Source organism: Lissotriton helveticus, chromosome 3_1 (genome assembly GCF_964261635.1).
Source record: "Lissotriton helveticus chromosome 3_1, aLisHel1.1, whole genome shotgun sequence".
Lineage (NCBI taxonomy): Eukaryota > Metazoa > Chordata > Amphibia > Caudata > Salamandridae > Lissotriton > Lissotriton helveticus.
The window spans coordinates 1,072,430,611-1,072,448,318 of record NC_136061.1 but is presented as its reverse complement, the minus strand read 5'-3'; the positions used below and the strand labels follow the sequence as shown (position 1 = coordinate 1,072,448,318).

The 17,708-nt window shown below is 42.6% G+C and overlaps 1 protein-coding gene across 2 annotated transcripts in view; it reads right to left on the bottom strand.

Moving 5' to 3' along the window:
• Nucleotides 1-17,708, bottom strand: part of LOC144823278 (sodium channel protein type 2 subunit alpha-like) — an 859,818-nt gene that overhangs the window by 605,446 nt on the left and 236,664 nt on the right. For both annotated transcript variants that reach the window (XM_078681635.1, XM_078681634.1), the window contains exon 4: nucleotides 10,008-10,098. In XM_078681635.1, the coding sequence (XP_078537761.1) occupies nucleotides 10,008-10,098 (91 nt within the window). The remainder of the gene's footprint in view (nucleotides 1-10,007; nucleotides 10,099-17,708) is intronic.

Sequence of the window (17,708 nt, the reverse complement as noted above, 5' to 3'; positions counted from 1 at the left end):
ACTTATGGGAAAGGGAATACCTAAAGTGATCACATTTGATGAAGTATGAGATCTGAATTATTGTTTACTGAATAGGTCACTCATTGAATAAATCATGGATTAAAAGAATGTTAATCAGATCAGTCTGGTTTTGCAGGTACGACCAAACTCATCAAGGGCAATTCTTTTATCAGATTTCATCACTTTAGGAAATATACAATCAGTGAATCCTGAGGCAAAGCTTGGGTTATAGATTCTGTAGACTACATGGTAAAACACTGAAAAATAAGCAAATAAAATAATTAGTAGTTAGAGCCTTAGCATGTTTACAATTGGGGAAAGAGATACCCAATGAATGTTATGCATTACTGATGCTACATGCTGTACTGACCTCATTGACTGAGTCAATATTATAATATAGAATACTGCATTCATTAGGTATTGTCAGAGCCATATTTTAAAATGTGGCATTATCTGGCCCTGCTGGTATTATTTAATTATGAGCCCTGTAGATGCCCTTTCTCAAACAAGCATTTTTTTCTATTCTGTTTTTGTTATACAGGACACATTTGCTCTAAGAAAATCAGAGGAAAGCTCAACATATTTCTATTGATTATTTATTATCCAGGTCAGAAACTATGTATGGGACTGAGAAAAACAGCATCTCCTGTGGCAGATTTATAATTCCACAGAGGGTAAAAGGACACTCATGAGGAATCAAAACAGCTATAAATACAGCAATATAACAGGTACAATTTGTATGGTCTGGAACCAACAAACGTCATCCTGAGATGGGGTAATGAGAATCAAGAAGATACATTTAACTAAAAAGAAACTGAAATAGAAAAAATGACATTCTTTTCAGAGCATTATGAACATTCACATGCTTTAAACTTGCCCATAACGGGATGCTACAACTATGACTTAAAATTGCTCTCTTTTTGATCAGTTTTCTTCAATTTGTCTTTACGTTTAAGGTGAGATGATAATGGCCACTAACAGAGAATCAGAAGAAGTGGAAGCTGGCCGCTTTAACTGGAAATAATGGACACTATCTTCAAACAGTTATCATCAAAAATGCCAAAATGTGTTTGCATCTCATAGATGTGTATTGTAAAGACTGTGAATGTACCTAATTGGGCATTACACTAGAAAATGTGTTATAACATCCTGTTGGTGAGTTTTAACTACCAAACGCATGTGCAATTTGAAATCTGTCGCTTTTTTTACTAGTCTTATTGTGCATTTGTATCTTTTTGGACAGTCACTTATTTCATTTGAGGAAATCCCCTATATTCACTATTCATAACCTTGAATTCAATTGAGCAAATCATTCACATTATACATAAATTCTTCAAGTTGAGCCTTTGATGTTTTAAACAGCTTCCTTATTTGATTTTTATTTCTTCCTCTTTGAATTCCCAGTCTCTTGCAATTAGCCTTATCTGTTTTATACTCTTCAAAATTCAATTTCTTTCTTATCATCACATGTGCATTGTACTGTAATTGTAATCAAGTTCTGTACTATTTAGTTGATTAAATTGTTATCAAATTTATCTATTATATAATTAGTACAGTAATACATTTAAAAAGTGATGTAACATTTTTGTAGCCACAGCATGATTGCTTAGTATTGAACCTGTATTTGTCGACAGTTACTGAAAAATATGTGAAATTGTATGCAAAGTTATTCATATGCAGAGTTCCCTTTGAATCTTGGAGTGCACTTTAAAATACCCCAAATGGTCAAATAAAACAATTCTATGGTTATAACGGGTTTCACTGGTACTTGGAAATTAAATTTAGTTCCCTTTTGGGCAAGCATAAAAGCCACACATTGAATACATAGATACAATTATAACTACCGAGAATAGGCTGTGGGAGCCTGAAACATGAAACACAGCACTAATCCTCTATAATTATGTCTGCAAGTTACTCTTTTTATTCATTGAGTATGAGGCTCCTTTGCTTACCTATTTATTGATTTTGATTGACTGTTTCTGAAAACAGTCATAATGCAAAAATACAATAACTGTGTTTTCCCTCCTTGTACTTACCACTATTCCAGGACTGTCTGACACTTCTCTGGGAAGAATTATATCTATAGTCTTCATCCTTAAAGTGAGTTGGTGAGGTTGTTTATCCAATATTCATTAAGACCCAAAAACAAAACAACTTCTTGGGTGAAGGTTCTCAAACAGAAAACACTACATCAAACCCACCAGAGATTCGGGAGTCAATGCCCTTTGAAAATGGTGGAGTAGTAAAGAAAGCCGTACAAACAACAAATGAAACTGTTAAGGACAAAATTGAGTGTGGATTGTTTAAAGAGACAATGGGAGGTGAATCAAAAAACCAACAACCTGTGTACATTAATACAGCCAAATTACCTGGAGAGATACAGCGTACAGGAACAACACACCCTCAACCCGTGTCGGGCACGACACCAATCTCAGCCCACATTAGAAACACATGTAAAACACAATTTTTTAACCACAATACAACTCAGAGGGGAAATACGACACACTAAACAGGGGGAATTTATTAAGGCTCCTTCAACACACACCTTCATTGTCTCACATAAAAAGCAAAGATATAGTTAGTGTTCAATTTGAACCAGAAGACATCTTTAAAGAAGATACTATAGTGACCTGGACAAACCATCACACGTCTGGAGCAGTGCTTAGAGAAAAGGATATTTTTAAAAACTGTGGCATTGATGTAACCGCACCAGAACAAGAAAAGTATCCATTAATTCTGCTGGAGCCGGCAAACACATCAAACCATACAACGGAATTTAAAGAGCACTCACAAGGGATATTGAGAGGCACATCAAAAATACATCTAGAGCAAAACTATAAGCAAATTACCATATCAGTAAGGAGACATGAGGACATGAATATAAGTAGGACAGTAAAAGAAGATGGACTACAGAAAACTCAAAGGAATGGTCAATTCAGTAGGATAAGCAGAGAGTTACAACGTAGCACTCTTTATTCCTGATGATCAAGTGGTCATTGTCGATATTTCACGGAATCAACAAGTGTTGTCTACCGCAAACCCCGTAGTACCTGAAACGTCTAGTACATCCTGCCTTAACCTAAAGGCATTTTCCAATCTTAAAATCAGTTCTTGGAACGTGGCAGGCATACACAAAGCTCTTAAACATGTAACAGAAACAAATATATTGCAGGAAGGAGACATCATATGCCTATAAGAGACCTGGGCCACAGACCATGTACACTTTGAAGGCTATGCCGGTTTTCATAAACTAGCAAAATACAAGTGATGCCAAAGGTATTCAAATTTAAACGTAATTATTTGAGGAAACAGCGCTAAGGAGAGACACGCCGTTCTATGCGGCCCGTCCAAGAAGCAGCGCTCAGAGGTTGGCCCCGAGCGAGTGCGCGAATCGGATATCGTAAGGAGACTACTGAAGTAAAACAAGTCAGCTACATCATTGGAAAATAATTTGGAAAAGCGTATGGGTGTGTTTGAATGTTCGTCATCGGGCATAACGTCAGGCTCTCATTGTAAGAGTATTGCCAACTCTTCCCTGCAACAACGAGCCACCACGAACTGGACCCCGGATCTGAGCACACTTCTTGCAACTGCATACCTGCCCTTTGGTCTACCTAACTGAAGACTCCACAGGTAAAGTACTGCGTGTTTTGTTTGCCCATTGTCCTGATGAGGCCTGAAACTGCTTGACAGGCCGAAACGCGTCGACAGTTTACCATTGATTTCGACACCCTTTGTTTGATTTAGAAACAATATGGGATACATTCCCTAGGAGTTGGATTGACTTGAGGAGCCACAAAAACATTGAGTTGTGCTTCACTGACTCCTATATATATTGTTGGTGTTCGAAAAAGGAATTAAGGTTACAAGAGACATTACCAATTTTCCTTATTTTGCAAATTTTTGGGCTTCAGACATAACCCATGGATTAAGGGTCAACGATTGTTCAACTTTATTTGTTATTTTGCTTGTATGTCCTGTTGAAAATTACTCGACACAAGAATATATATTGTGTGATTCTTTGATGTGTATGACCAAAATACTGAAGATCTTAAAACGATTCTTTAAAGATTATTACATGAAGACTACATATCATTTATGTGTTTTGTTTTTTCTTTAGAAAATTAGCCATAAGATGAACATAAAAATAGGACAGTTGATTTAGTCAGTATAAATGTGTATGTTGGAGATAGATAATTGATGGTATCTGTTTCCTCAAATAATTACGTTTAAATTTGAATACCTTTGGCATCACTTGTATTTTACTAGTTTATATTCACCCAGATGCCTAATGGTTGATTGTTATTATTAGAGGGTTTTCATAAACTAGCAATTAAACATAATCTGTATGGCAGACCATCAGGCGGAATCCTAATTTACGTAAAATATCCAAAACAGTTGACAGTAAAAAGGGTAAAAACTGAGTCAGACATGTTACAAGCACTCGTAATGCAGGGAAAAGGGGACAGAGATGATAGTTCCTCAATCCTAGTTATAAAGGTATATTTAAATGCACATGGTCCGTTAAAATTGGAAGCTACAAAAAACATTATAACTTCAATACAGGAAATCTTACACACTCATTTGCTGCCATCTAAAGTGATTGTAGGAGACTTAAATCTGCACCATCTGGGAACAAATATGAGTGACAGGTCATGTCCAACTAGCTCTGAAAAAACTTTTAATTCCTTCTTGCAAAATTATGATCTAAAGTCCACCAATGAAACTTGGAAAAGTTTGGATCCCAAACACTCGGGAATTACCACATTTAAGAACTGTTCCACAATTGACTACATCTTTATATACAAACTTCTTACTCAGAAAATTGTTAACTTTCTAAGTAAAATCACATGAAACCAGTGACCATACATTGCTGCAGGTTGAACTAAAATATTAGTATCACACAGAGGGAACAAGCGGCTATAGTATCCCATTCAACAGAGATTGAGGAGCAGACATTAGTTAGAAGGTTAAAATGGAACAAGCACCAGGCCACCTCATTTAATGCGTGGAAAGAAAAACAAGAGTGTAAAGGTAAGCATCATGGAAACCAACCTAGTGTGGATAGCTGGACGAGGTGGATTTGTGCTCTAAAAACGACACTTATCAACAACAACATATTCACCCCACACGGAAAGAAGACGTACACCTCACAACTTAGACATAACAACACAAAATTAAGTATAATAATACGTAACCTTAAGAGTTCTAAAGGAGCGCATAGGATTGCAGGAACCCAAGAAACAAGGAAAAGTGTAAAGATCTATCCAAAAAGCGCAGACATCTGCTATGGTCTCTTAAACAAAATAACATAGAGAAAGACTGGACAACAATACACAAGCTCTCAAAACCTCACAAACAACATCAGCTTTGGCAATTTATAGCCAGCCTGGAGAAAGGTAAAGTAGATAGGTACAACTCTGTACATGCAGATGCATGGCTGAGACACGTTTCTACAATCTATATTGAAAAGGAAGGCTGTATTGACCTTGGAAGCACCGGGGTTCGCCCCACTGCGAGCTCAAACACAGACAAGGAGCTCTCAATGGAATTTATGGGCAAAGAACAAGATTGCACAGCTGTTGAAAAAATAAGAAATTAGATAAGAAAAGACGGGCATATTGGGGAAAAATCCTATCCAATCAATTTATGGAATGTCGACTACAAGCAAAGGTGCCCGATTCATGGCGAGGGTCATTTTTACATCCAATTTTCAAGAGAGGAGATAATACAGATCCAAACAATTATAGATGAATTGCCCTCTCGGACAATGAAGGAAAAGCCTACACAAGCACCTAATTGAATGAATTAAATAGATGGATCAAAGAGAACTAAATCCTTACCCCTATCAAACCGGATTTCGTAAAGGCTGCTCCACAATTGACAACATTGTGGCCATGTCGTATCTAAGCCAGCAAGCAAACGGTAAAAAAAATAAACCCGTTTTTGCATGCTTTGTAGACTACTCAGCTGCCATTGATGGTTTGCCTCGATACAAGCACTGGGCTAAACTGCGCAACCGGTCTTCTCAACGCCATTATCTCATTGTAGAGCAACACCTGGATCAACGTAAAGCTAGTAGACAACACCACAACGAAGAAGTGCTTGACAAACCGTGGATTAAAACAGGAATGTGTACTTGCCCCTACATTGTTTAACTTATATACCGCTGATCTGGGGAAGAAGCCTCATAATGCCAGTCCTGTAACCCCCAAAATCGGAACCAAAAAACGTCAAATATTACAATACGCAGATGATTTAGTGGTAATGGACCACACGGAAATCGGGCTACAAAGGGGCCTAGATGCCCTCAACTATTACAACGAAAGAAATGAACTAATAATAAACGCTCAAACGACCAAAGTAGTAGTTTTTGGTCATTTTCGAAAAAAAGCATTATTGAAATGATATGTGGGCAAAGAGATCATCTCGGTTGCGAAATCCTACAATTACCTTGGGTGCTGGCTAAGTGAAACAGATAAAGCAATGCTACATCCACATAAAATGAAGGCCAAAGCACAGTCAACAACATATGCCCTGTGCAAACTACATGAGCTAATGCAAAGTCCAACGACAGCTCACATCAGAAAGTAATACAAGCCAAAATCATGGCAACTGCAGGGTATGTACAGCAGGCATTCCCGGGTAAAATGGAATTAATCTTAGACAAAGCACAATGCCAGGACTATAAAAGCACTTTTAAATTGGCAAAATACATTTGCCTTAGCCTAATTCTCTTGGAATTTGGACTGAGGCAACAAAACAAAGAATGTTTGGGAATGCATGCGAAATATTACTATCAAGTATTTACAGCACCAGTCGGAAGCTTAAAGAGCATGCTGAAACCGATCTACAGGGGGGTCAACTAACCCTTGGCAATGTTATATGGAGGAAGCAGTGGAAAAGTTGGGTTTAGCAATTCAAAACTGGGATCAAGGAACGATAAACTATCTGGCCATTAAAAACTCAATTAATAAACAATGCCAGCAAATGTCACATAAAAATGACCTAGCAGACTCTATAACAGGAGGAGGTCAACCTGGGATGATAACATCATATGCAGGGCATAAAACCCAGCCCTATCTTAGCCAAGCACTGGGAAGGAAAGCACTAAAAAACATTTTATGGGCCAGATTAGTACCCATCCCAATTAAGGAATTAAACCCAGGGTGGAAGTCCCTTGAACTCAAAATCAGATGTAGAATTTGCAACTTTAACCCGTTTCGGGGGCCGTCCGACGTCACAGTGGGAGTGTGCAGAGGACGGCCCGGGGCCGTCCGAACGACGCCCACCCTTTATTTCGCCTGCACCGCAGCGGAATTTACGCCGTGGTTAAAGCTGAATCTCTGCTACACTTGATTTGTTGTTGTCCTGGCATGCTACAGCCCCGTCAGAATCTTTTAATACAAATATGGCTGCATAACGGGGTCTGTACAGTGAAAGAAGCAGTTTTGGTTCTTATTCCTGCATCTTATCGACAAACTTGGCTAGATTTGGGAGATACATGGCCAAGCTGCGTCTTAGGCTTATTGACGAAGAGGGGTAGGCATTATAAAAGGCCATCTTGTCTGTTAAACAATCAGTCTCCAACAATTAGGGGTCGATTAGGATCGCGGACGGACTCAAGTCCGTCCGCGATCCTAATCGACCCCAGGGTGGCGGTCACATCCTCTATCTTTAACATTGCGGCGGGTGCAGCTTCAAGCTGCCCCCGCCGCAATGTTAAAAATGCATGCATCGCATTTGCATGCACAAAGCGGCATGCACCGAGCGGTGCCTGCTGCTTTGTGCACGCAAATGCATGGGGGTACCATCAGTACCCCCCATGTGCACCCCCACCCCCCCCTTCATCCAGGGGGCCCGCAATGGTCCCCGAAGTGAAACTCCGTGTGCTTTTCCACGGCGGAAAAGCCGCCGTGGAAAAGCATGTCATTCACACCATCCTAATATGGCTGGCGGTGTCTGATAGACACCACCAGCCATGTTAGAGCTTTTCCGCCGTGGTCGGAAGGCGACGGCGGCGGAAAAGCTGCGGACGAAATCCCAGACCCACCGCCATCCTAATATGGCGGTGGGTCTTTTGAGGCTCCACAGCGGTTTTTCCGCATCCTCCGGGCCGGCGGTGGCTTCCGCCGGCCCGGAGGATGCGGAAAAACCGCTATCATAATCGGCCCCTATGTTTGTGATGATGCCTTTTTAAATGCCAACCTTAATAGATATATCAAATTTGCAATAAGGTTGAACTGGTAATCTCTTACCTTTTTAATGTATATAACATATTTTCTTTTATTTGTTTAAGATAATGCCGTCCATGAACTCATTTGGTATGAATGTTTTAAACAATTGTGAGCCTAATTTTTTTTAAATGTATGTAAGTGCAAATGGTTTTTTAACCCCATCTCCGTGGGGCTAATTCCCCCGCGACGCTGGGGGCAGGGGGACCGCGCGCGGCGCCGCGGTGCTGGTGACGAGCACGGCTCGTCATGCAGCACGGTGGCGCTGTGCTGCTCGTCATGGCCACACTAGCTCAATGGAACGCCCAGCACAGCGGGGTAATTATCCCCGCGTGCCGCGGATGTCATGATGAGCTCAGCTCGTCATCAGCACATCGCCCCTGTGCTGCATGACGAGCTGAGCTCGTCATCAGCACGCAAGAGGTTAAGTAACTGTGCAATAAAAATAAAATTCATTCATTCCTAGTGAGGTTGTTTCTTTGCCTACCTGTCAAATAAGTAGATTACAACCTAGTTCTCTAATGAGGGCCTCATTACACGTGCCCCAGAATTTGCAATGGGGCCATTAACACTTTTATAAGCATCAAATGCATAAATACATACATGACTAGCTATATCACAAAAGTAAATACTTGTTTTAAACCCTTGAGTAGTGGTAGGTTTAGATAAAAAATGTAAATGCATGCAACAATAACCTTTTTGAGTAAAGAACATATTCATCAAAGCATATTCATTGGATTTTGCTGCAGTTGTATCCATATGTTAAAAGGATACATCAGATAGAATTAGATCTATAGACATCACAAATCAGTCTGTTGATAAATAAAACACAAGCATCACATGCTAAGACAGAGGTCCTGGTCTTTGGCAAAGACCAGGGCATGTGGTCAGGTGATTGGTGGCCTCCTTCTCTAGGTAGCTGCCCTCTACCTACACAATCTGCCAGGAACCTTGGCGTCATCTTTGACACCAAGCTCTCCATGGAGCTTCAGGTCAACAGAACGGTGGCTACCTGTTGGGGTGTCATCAAGACCCTGAAAAGGATCGTTCACTATTTGTCCCCACAGGCACGGAAACAGGTGGTGATCGCCCTTGTTGGCTCAAGGCTAGATTACTGCAACTCACTGTACGCCGGGGCCAACAAGGGCCTGCTCCAGCGTTTGCAGGTTATACAAAACGCGGCAGCTCGGTTTGCTCTCGCTCTGCCTTGGTTGGCATCTATGACCTTAGCGAGGAAGAACCTCCACTGGCTCCCCATTCCTTCAAGGATTACTTTTAAACTCCTCTGCCTAACATATAAGGCTTTAACGGCAGGCTCGGCTGATGCCCTTGGGTCGCTACTCATTAGATATGTCCCGAGCAGATGCCTACGTTCCAGTGAGCTTAATCAACTGGTAATTCCCAGAGCCAAGAAGGCTAGATGGGGGAGCAAAGCTTTTTCCATACTGGCACCTCAGATGTGGAATTCACTCCCCCTGGAAATCAAACTACTGCCCTCCCTCGACCTCTTTAGGAAGTCACTGAAAACTTGGCTTTTTATTAATGCATATCAGTAGGCTCTGTTTCTGTCTGCTAACAGCCTGTTATTTGACTTAGGCGCCTTGACGCCCACTGGGCATAGCTGCTCATTATAAATGATATTTCATTCATTCATTCACATAGATACACTTGAATGATTATATTTTGTATAAATATTCAGACATTTGTATTTTTGAAACCACCAAAATGTGTACAGTTTAAATCACAAAAATAAAAGTAATCTTTCATACTTACTCTACATTCTTGGTCCATTCCGGTGGGTTACTCAATGTCATAAACACACAATTGGTTAAAATAGTGAACATAATGAGCATGCTGAATAATGTAATGTATAGTTAAGGAATCTAGAGAATCATTGGCTTGATTGGGGAACATGCACATTTGCATAAGAATATAGTGCTCAGACTTGTTCTATAATATGCATTCAGTTCCCTCGCAGTCAACATTGAGATGATATTAAATGTGCATACATTAGACATTTGCTAGCATAATTCAGTCTTATAAGAATTCCTAATTGACTGATCTGTATTTAATCAGTTCATATCACAAGATGCATACTGATGAAGGGAATGGGATCTGGTGTCTCAACTAAGAGTCTCTAATCCCAGCTTTTTCATTGCATGCAGGCAAGTCTTCAAACCCCGCACTTCACTCGCAAGCAACAAGATGATGGTCAAGCCTGGAACATGCGTGTCTCTGCCAGAGTTGCAAGTTACCAGGCACCTAAAGAAAGTCCCTGGAAGACTTTGGAGCTACTGTGACCTGCACTCCATGACCGCAGGAAAGCCTCAGATGTCTTTGAAGCCCCGCCTGGTGCTGTGAGTGAGCTCGCCGCTTTGGGAATTTCCCAGGCCCCACGGAGTTTTGTGTCTGCGGTGATGCACACTCCTTACATTTTTCAGATTTTCAGATTTCCTGCACTTTGAGTGTCCTGGTGGTAACACGCTTTCTAATCTGTAAATTGGTAGTCTGCCAGTTGTACTCATACGTTGATACGCTCTCCTTCATTATCTGTTTCAGTGATGTCATTGAGGGAGATCACAGATCTGAGCACATCCACGTTGATACGCTCACCATTTATTTGCTATTTATATTTTCTTTACTTCGTGGCAAGTGAGTGTGGCAAGCATGACAATTGACTCAATGTGGTGTTCTATTTTCCGGTATAAAAACTTTGTCTTGTAAACCCATATACTGCTAATTACCTCTTCTGTGTTGGTTAGCACTGTAAGTTTTATTTTGTTTTGGGGTGAGGACAGCAACATGCAGAATGTTCCTGTGCCTCTAGTTTTTCTATCATCTCCTGGAGAGCTGTCCATTCCGTGGCTTAAGTGGAAGAAGGTTTTCAGCCACTCTGCTCGTGTATGCGGGACTTCTCTCAGTACTGAGTGGAAGATGTCACTCTTGTTACATTGTCTTGGTTCGAAAGGGCAGCATGTTTTCAAGCATCTCCATGATCTTTTGGATCAAGATGCTGCAAACTTGAGTGAGTATGAGATTTGTCTCCAAAGATTTGACTTGCATTAACTTCCCACGGTGAATACAGTCCTTGATAGGTACCACTTTAGTAGGAGGATACAACATCAAGGGGAGATGGTGGAACAGTACATCACAGAGTTACACTAACTGGCATCTACATGCAATTTTGGGGAGTCTTTTGAGGAACAGTTGGGAGACCAACTTATGCTTGGGTGGGAGCTGGACAAGGCCAGGGAAAATGTGGCAGAAGGACAACCCCTCTCTTCAGGAGGTTTTCATAACTGCCAAGACACAAGAACATTCTAAGGTGTGTGTTGATGCAATACACAAGGAAGCTGTGGGTGACAGGAATGAGAAGGATAATGGAAGCAATGTGAAAGTTGGCCCAGGAAAGTGTCTAAGAGTAAGATGTCCACGAGTGTCAAGCCTATTTCAAAACTGTTTCAAGGGAAGTGCTTTTAGTGTGGTAATACCGGACTTATTGCTAATTACAAAGACTGTCCAGGTTCGAAAGTCACATGTAAAAGCGGTTGATGCAAAGGAATTTTGCCAAGTGCTGCAATCACCAAATAACTCAAAGAAGGTGCGGGAAGTTGAGTTTGATGAGGTTAGTTAAGGGGACGAGGAAGAGATTAACATTCTTCAGGTGAAGGATTCTTCTTGAGATGGCACATTTGAAGTGGTCTTGGTCAATGATGAACCAGCGAAAATGCTATTTTACTCTCGGCCAATATCACACTCATTCCTAAAACCTTATAGGAGCAGCGCCTACTTGGAAAAGTGAAGTCAGATATCAAGCCGAAAGGTTATGGTGGGTAGGCCATTGACTTGTTGGGTTACTTCTGGGGTACAGTTGAATTTTGTGAAAGGATTATTCCAGAAAAAGTGTATATTTCTGTGAAAGGAGATTCTCTTATTAGTTGGGTTTATCAACGGGACTTGTATGTGTACTTACACCCTAACAAGAATCCTTCTGTGTGTGTTAAGGAAATGCCATCAGTCAGCACTGTGTCAAAGGGGGTTGATATGTAGAAAAAGGAGTTTCCTGAAGTTTTCATCAAAAGGTTGGACTGCCTAAAAGATTATTTCCACCTCATAAAGGTGAAATTGTGTGTTCCACCCAAAGTAGCCAAAGTCAGGAGTATGTCGCTACTTGTGAAAGAAAGTATGAGGCCTGAATTGAACAAAACTCTTGATAGTACTATTATACAGGAGGTGGAGGCTACTAATTGGTTGTTTCTGATGATCATAACCCGCATAGATAATGGGGACGCGAGGCTCTGTGTGGACTTGAGGGAACTTAACAAAGCGTTGTTAGTTGACCACTATCTACTTCCAAACATATGCAAACATTTGAGATCCCTTCATGGGGCAAAGCATTTCTCATCTATAGACATGACCTCTGTCTACCATCAAATAAAGTTGCATGCCCAGTCTCAGGAACTAACTGCATTTGTCACGCCTTTTGGTACTTTTAAGTTCCTGAGAATGCCCTTTAGTTTCATTTCAGCTGCCTCTGTATTTCAGAGAGCAATGGAGTGTATTCTTCAGGGAATTGAAGGAGTCAAAATATATCAGGATGATGTCCTGATATTTGGTGTTGATGGTAAGGAACATGATGGCAGACTGGGGAGAGTGTTGGCAAAGCTGTGTGATGTGGGCCAGACATTGATAGTAAAAAAGTGTAGGTTTGATGTCCAGGAGATTGAGTAGTTGGGTCATGCTGTTACAATGTCTGGAATCAAACCAACGTCTGCCCTGGTGAATACCATTTGTTGCCTTCACGCACCACAGAATAAGGAAGAACTTGTGAAATTCGTGGGAATGGCCGAATTCTACAGTGCGTTTATGCTTAATTTTGTGGAGAAAAGCAATTATATGAGGGAATTTTAGAAGAAGGAATTCATGTGGTGTCAGTATTGTAAGGATACATTTGAAAGCATAAAACAGTGTCTGAATGCAGCCCCTAATCTAGGAAGTTTTGATCCAGGAGATGAGTCATGCACAGTGACAGATGCAAGATCCAAGGACTTGGGGGAGGTCCTCATGCAGGGGAAGGGTGGGAAAGAAAGGACTGTTTTTTTTTCATCTCCAGGGCATTGACTCAATTATTTAGCAATGGAGAAGGAGGCTCTTGCTGTCTTCTAGGCAATAAGCAAGTTGAAAAGGTTCCTCTGGGGAAGTAAGTTCAAAGTCATAACAGACAGTCTGCTAGAAAAAAGGTATAAACTTTGTCTCTCACAGGATATGGAAATGTGTCATAGCTTTGCAAGAATTTTAATTTGTTGTGTCATATTTGATGGTTACTAACAATATTTTGGCAGATTGCTAGTCAAGAATGGTTGATGTGGAGAGTGAAGGTCCTGACGATGGAGATTAGTTTGGTGGTGAGCACTTAGATGAAGAAGTCAATGTGTGTCTGATCTCTGAGGCTATTATTTCTGAGGAAGATTGGAGAGATGGTTTAAAGGTCAATAGATTTTTGCAAAAGGTCATGACAATTGATTTGGCTGGGTGGTGTGATAAAAAGCAGTGTGATGAAGAGGTGTGGGGGTTTTGGAACGTCAAAGAAGAGTTTGCAGTTGTTGATGGTTTGCTCATGAGAGGCAGTAAAGTGATTCCCCCAGTTAAAGTACGGGAAAGGTTGCTTGATGGAGCTCATGCTAGTCATATGAGCTTCGCCAGGACTAAAGAAAGGATCAGAGAAAGGTATTGGTGACCTGCAATGGATGCAGTCATCGAGAGGATTATAAAGAACAGTGTTGAGTGCTCACGTAATGATAAGGTGTTGAAGTGCAGGACGCAACCCATGGTGTTGAGGGAGCGAGCAAGTGGTCCATCTGACATTGCTGTGGATATCATGGGTCCCATGAAGATTAAGTCTTATGATCTGTATGTGTTAGTGTGTGTAGACATGTTTTCGCTCTGGCCTGAGGTCAAGATTGTGGGTTCGGTGGAGTCTGACATTGTTATTGAAATTGTTTGGAAAACATGTTTGGAAGAAAGTGTTTCCCTACGTCGTTGCTCTCTGACAATGGGGTTCAATTCACTTTTGGTGTAGTAGAACAGTCTCTGAGAGTAAGAGGGCTAAAACATAAGAAGACGGCACTATATCACCCAGAAAGTAATGGTGTGGTGGGGAGATTTATCAAGGAATTGAAACAGACAATGCAGCAAGCTGTAGTGTAAGGGTTGAATTGGGAAAAGGCAATAAGAAAAAAGGTGTGTGAGTACCGCTTAACCCTGCATTCCTCTACAGGCGTATCCCCTTTCACTTGTTCATGAGTAGAGTGGCCAACACAGTGATTATTCCCATGTGGGTTTCAGAGAAATGGATGGTGTTGGATGATCAGGGTGAAAATGCAAAGGGGTGGAGAGAGATGGTGATAATGAAAAAGGGGTATGATCTGAGAAAAGCAGTCAAGAACAAAGTGGTGCATGTAGGGGACTGGGTAAGGGTACGAGGTTAAGGCGGCCATTACTGTTGGCAGCCAGACTCTGCCACTTCAATCTTTTGTTTCTATGTAATTGACTCAAAATCTGAAGGGAATTTAGCTGGGATCCTAAATAGCAAATGTGAGATAAGTTACTTACAAATAATAAGGATGTTAACAGCCACTTAGGGTAAATTTAGCAGTACATTGTTCTGATGATAAGGCTAAATAGCAGTCATTGACAGGGGTACAAGGAGATTGTAGATAGTGCAAGGGTGCACTTTGGGTCAGTTGTCCACGCAAGGAATATTGGCGTCCAGTACTCCAATTTGTTGCATTTCTCACTCATATGTCTGTTTGACCAGATCAGTAATTAGAGAGTTTTGAAGAGTAGATAGTTTGGCTGCATCCTCAAGATTGTAGACATACACCAAGCTTTTGCCCTTTCACCTTTGGTTGGAACGCAGTCTCTGCTTTTGCAAATGTAACCTTTTTATTTACAACATAGTGTGAACCACTTCTGCATAATTCTGGGTCCTTGTTTCAAATAGTTAATGGCCTACTTCTGCATAATCCTGGGCCCTTGCCTAAAACAGTGTGACATGTGGGCCTAGTGGGAATCCTGCAATAGTTGCAATGAGGTTCAAACAACTCTACATCTCATCCTGACCTACATCAATTGCCAGTGGAGCGATTTTGAGGTGGGTTTCATGTGGTTCCTTTGTTTCTAGTTGAGAGTCAGGCTTCTTGTCTGATTTTGTATTCATTTTAAATTGTCAAAGAGTTTTTGAGTAAGCCTGTATATCCCACATTACTTAATCTAACCAGGCAATGACCTTGTATGCTCTACTAAAATGCATTATTTAGAGTAAAGAGTTTAAATTGGGGGGGGGGCGTGGCTTGGCTTAGATGGAGTGAGCAGCACAGCTTGCAAGCTCCAGTCAGCCAGCCACCATCAAACACCATCCTGATGCCCTGAACAGGACAGAAGCCCCTGCAGCACACCCTCACAGCCACAAAGGGGGAGAGGTGTGTGCCAGAGACCGAGAAATCCCATCCCAAAGACCAAAAATGAAGAAATTGCAAGACCCAATCGCGGCCGGGAGGCGAGCCAAGATGGCGGTGCCCATGGGGAGGTGACAGAGCCGGGAGGAAAACCAAGCCGACAGTGCTGACTTGACTGCAGCAGACCGAGACCTGGTGTGTCTCCCGCTTCCCCTCCACAGGACCCGGAACTGAGCCAAGAGACTCCCAGAGGCTGAACCAGAGGAGCAGACGCGGACCTCCCAGGAACCCCACGTAGCAGGCCCATGTGATGAGCCAGGTAGCCACAGACGAAAGCGAGCGGAACAGAGAAGATGGCCCAACAACCACCAGAGAACGCTGTGCTGGCCCCCACGAGGTGAGCGGGCTGCAGCGGCGTTAGCGAGATCGGCAGGGGAAGCTGGTGTGGCTGGCACCCAAGATGGAGGCAGAGAAGCCGTCCCCCTTTAAAGAGATGAAGTGAGCGCGGACCTGGAGCTTTCGGGGGGGCACCTGAAGGAGGGGGCAGCCGCACAGAGCCAGGAGAGGTCAGCAGAGGAGGGAAATCCAGACCAGGCAGTAGAGAGCCTTGCGCATTCTGATGACTAAGAGGCCCCGGAGGCCCTGGGAGAGCAGGCCACAGTGGGGACCTAAGCAGCATGCCCAGAACCTCAGGGAAGGAGATTGGCAATGTGTGACCGGAGGCTCAACAGGGCCTCCCCAAGCAAGCGGTGAGCTGCGGCCTGGGCGGCGAGCCTGAAGGGAAGAGAAGAGGGCTGACTGTGCCAGGAGAGAGGCGCAGTACAGACGAGTGGGCCCAGCAAGATTGCAGTCTGAGAGCCCCCGTTAACCTGCCCAGTGCATAATGGCATACAGGGCCAGAACACAGTGTAATCCAGAGTCCCCTGCAGATATTGAGGTGGGTGGCCTCAGGCCCACACTGAGAATGTACCACTTACCGGAGGGGCAGGCAAAAAACTGCGGGAAACCGAGGAAGAGGTAGACTTGTCCAGTCTAAGTGCACGTGGGAGTATGCACCGGATCGAAGAGCAGGGGCCAGAAGGGAAGACCCCTTGTGCAACGAGTGCTATCAGGATTGCCCTATGAGCACAAGCAGTACTAGAAGCGCCGCAGATCGAGAAGATATCATGGGGAAGATCCCCAAAAAGACGAACAGAGAGAAGGCCTCAACAGACAAATTGATGGAGGAGAGGGGGTTGGCCCAATCGCAGGCGGAACACTCCGGAGAGCCCACGCTGCAAGACATTCTACAGGCCATCACCTCCTCCAGTGAGCACCTGGAGACCAAAATCGACTCGCTGGGTCTAGATCTGGGCCTACTCAGGGAAGACCACAAAAAGTGGTGGAGTGCGTTACGACAAATGAGGGCCAACTCTCTGAGACTCTGCCACACATAGTAATAATGAAACAGCGAGGAGCCGCCCTCAAGACGAAGATGCGAACATTGGAATTTCGAGTCAAAGACGCCGATAATAGGTCGCACAGAAGAAACCTCAGAATCATAGGGCTGATGGAGAAAATAGAAGGCCACAGCATGATAGACTAAGTGGAAAAATGGCTACGGGAGGAGGTAGCGCCAGGCGGCCTTTCGAACTTCTTTGCCCTAGAGAGGGCGCACCGAGCCCCTGCAAATCCACCTATACCAGGAGTGCCGCAGCGAGTGGTGATAATATTTAGAAAAACAAGGGAACCCACTCGGTAAGCAAGGACCAAGGGTATTAGTGATATCAAACAACAAGGGTCCTTGACAAAAGGAAGAATGAAAAGGTTTGGAATAATTATAGGCCACAATCTGCGCTATAATAGGTAAGGTGTCCAGCCGGACCCCGAATTTCATCAATGACAAGGATAGAAAACATTTCAAGGAGACATATATAAAGTGAGACACAGTCCTGTATCCACAACAGACAACAAGGCTAAACAAATAATTTACAAAGGTAGGAGGTTTGGTAGGCAATTTTACAATTTTCGAGCAGCT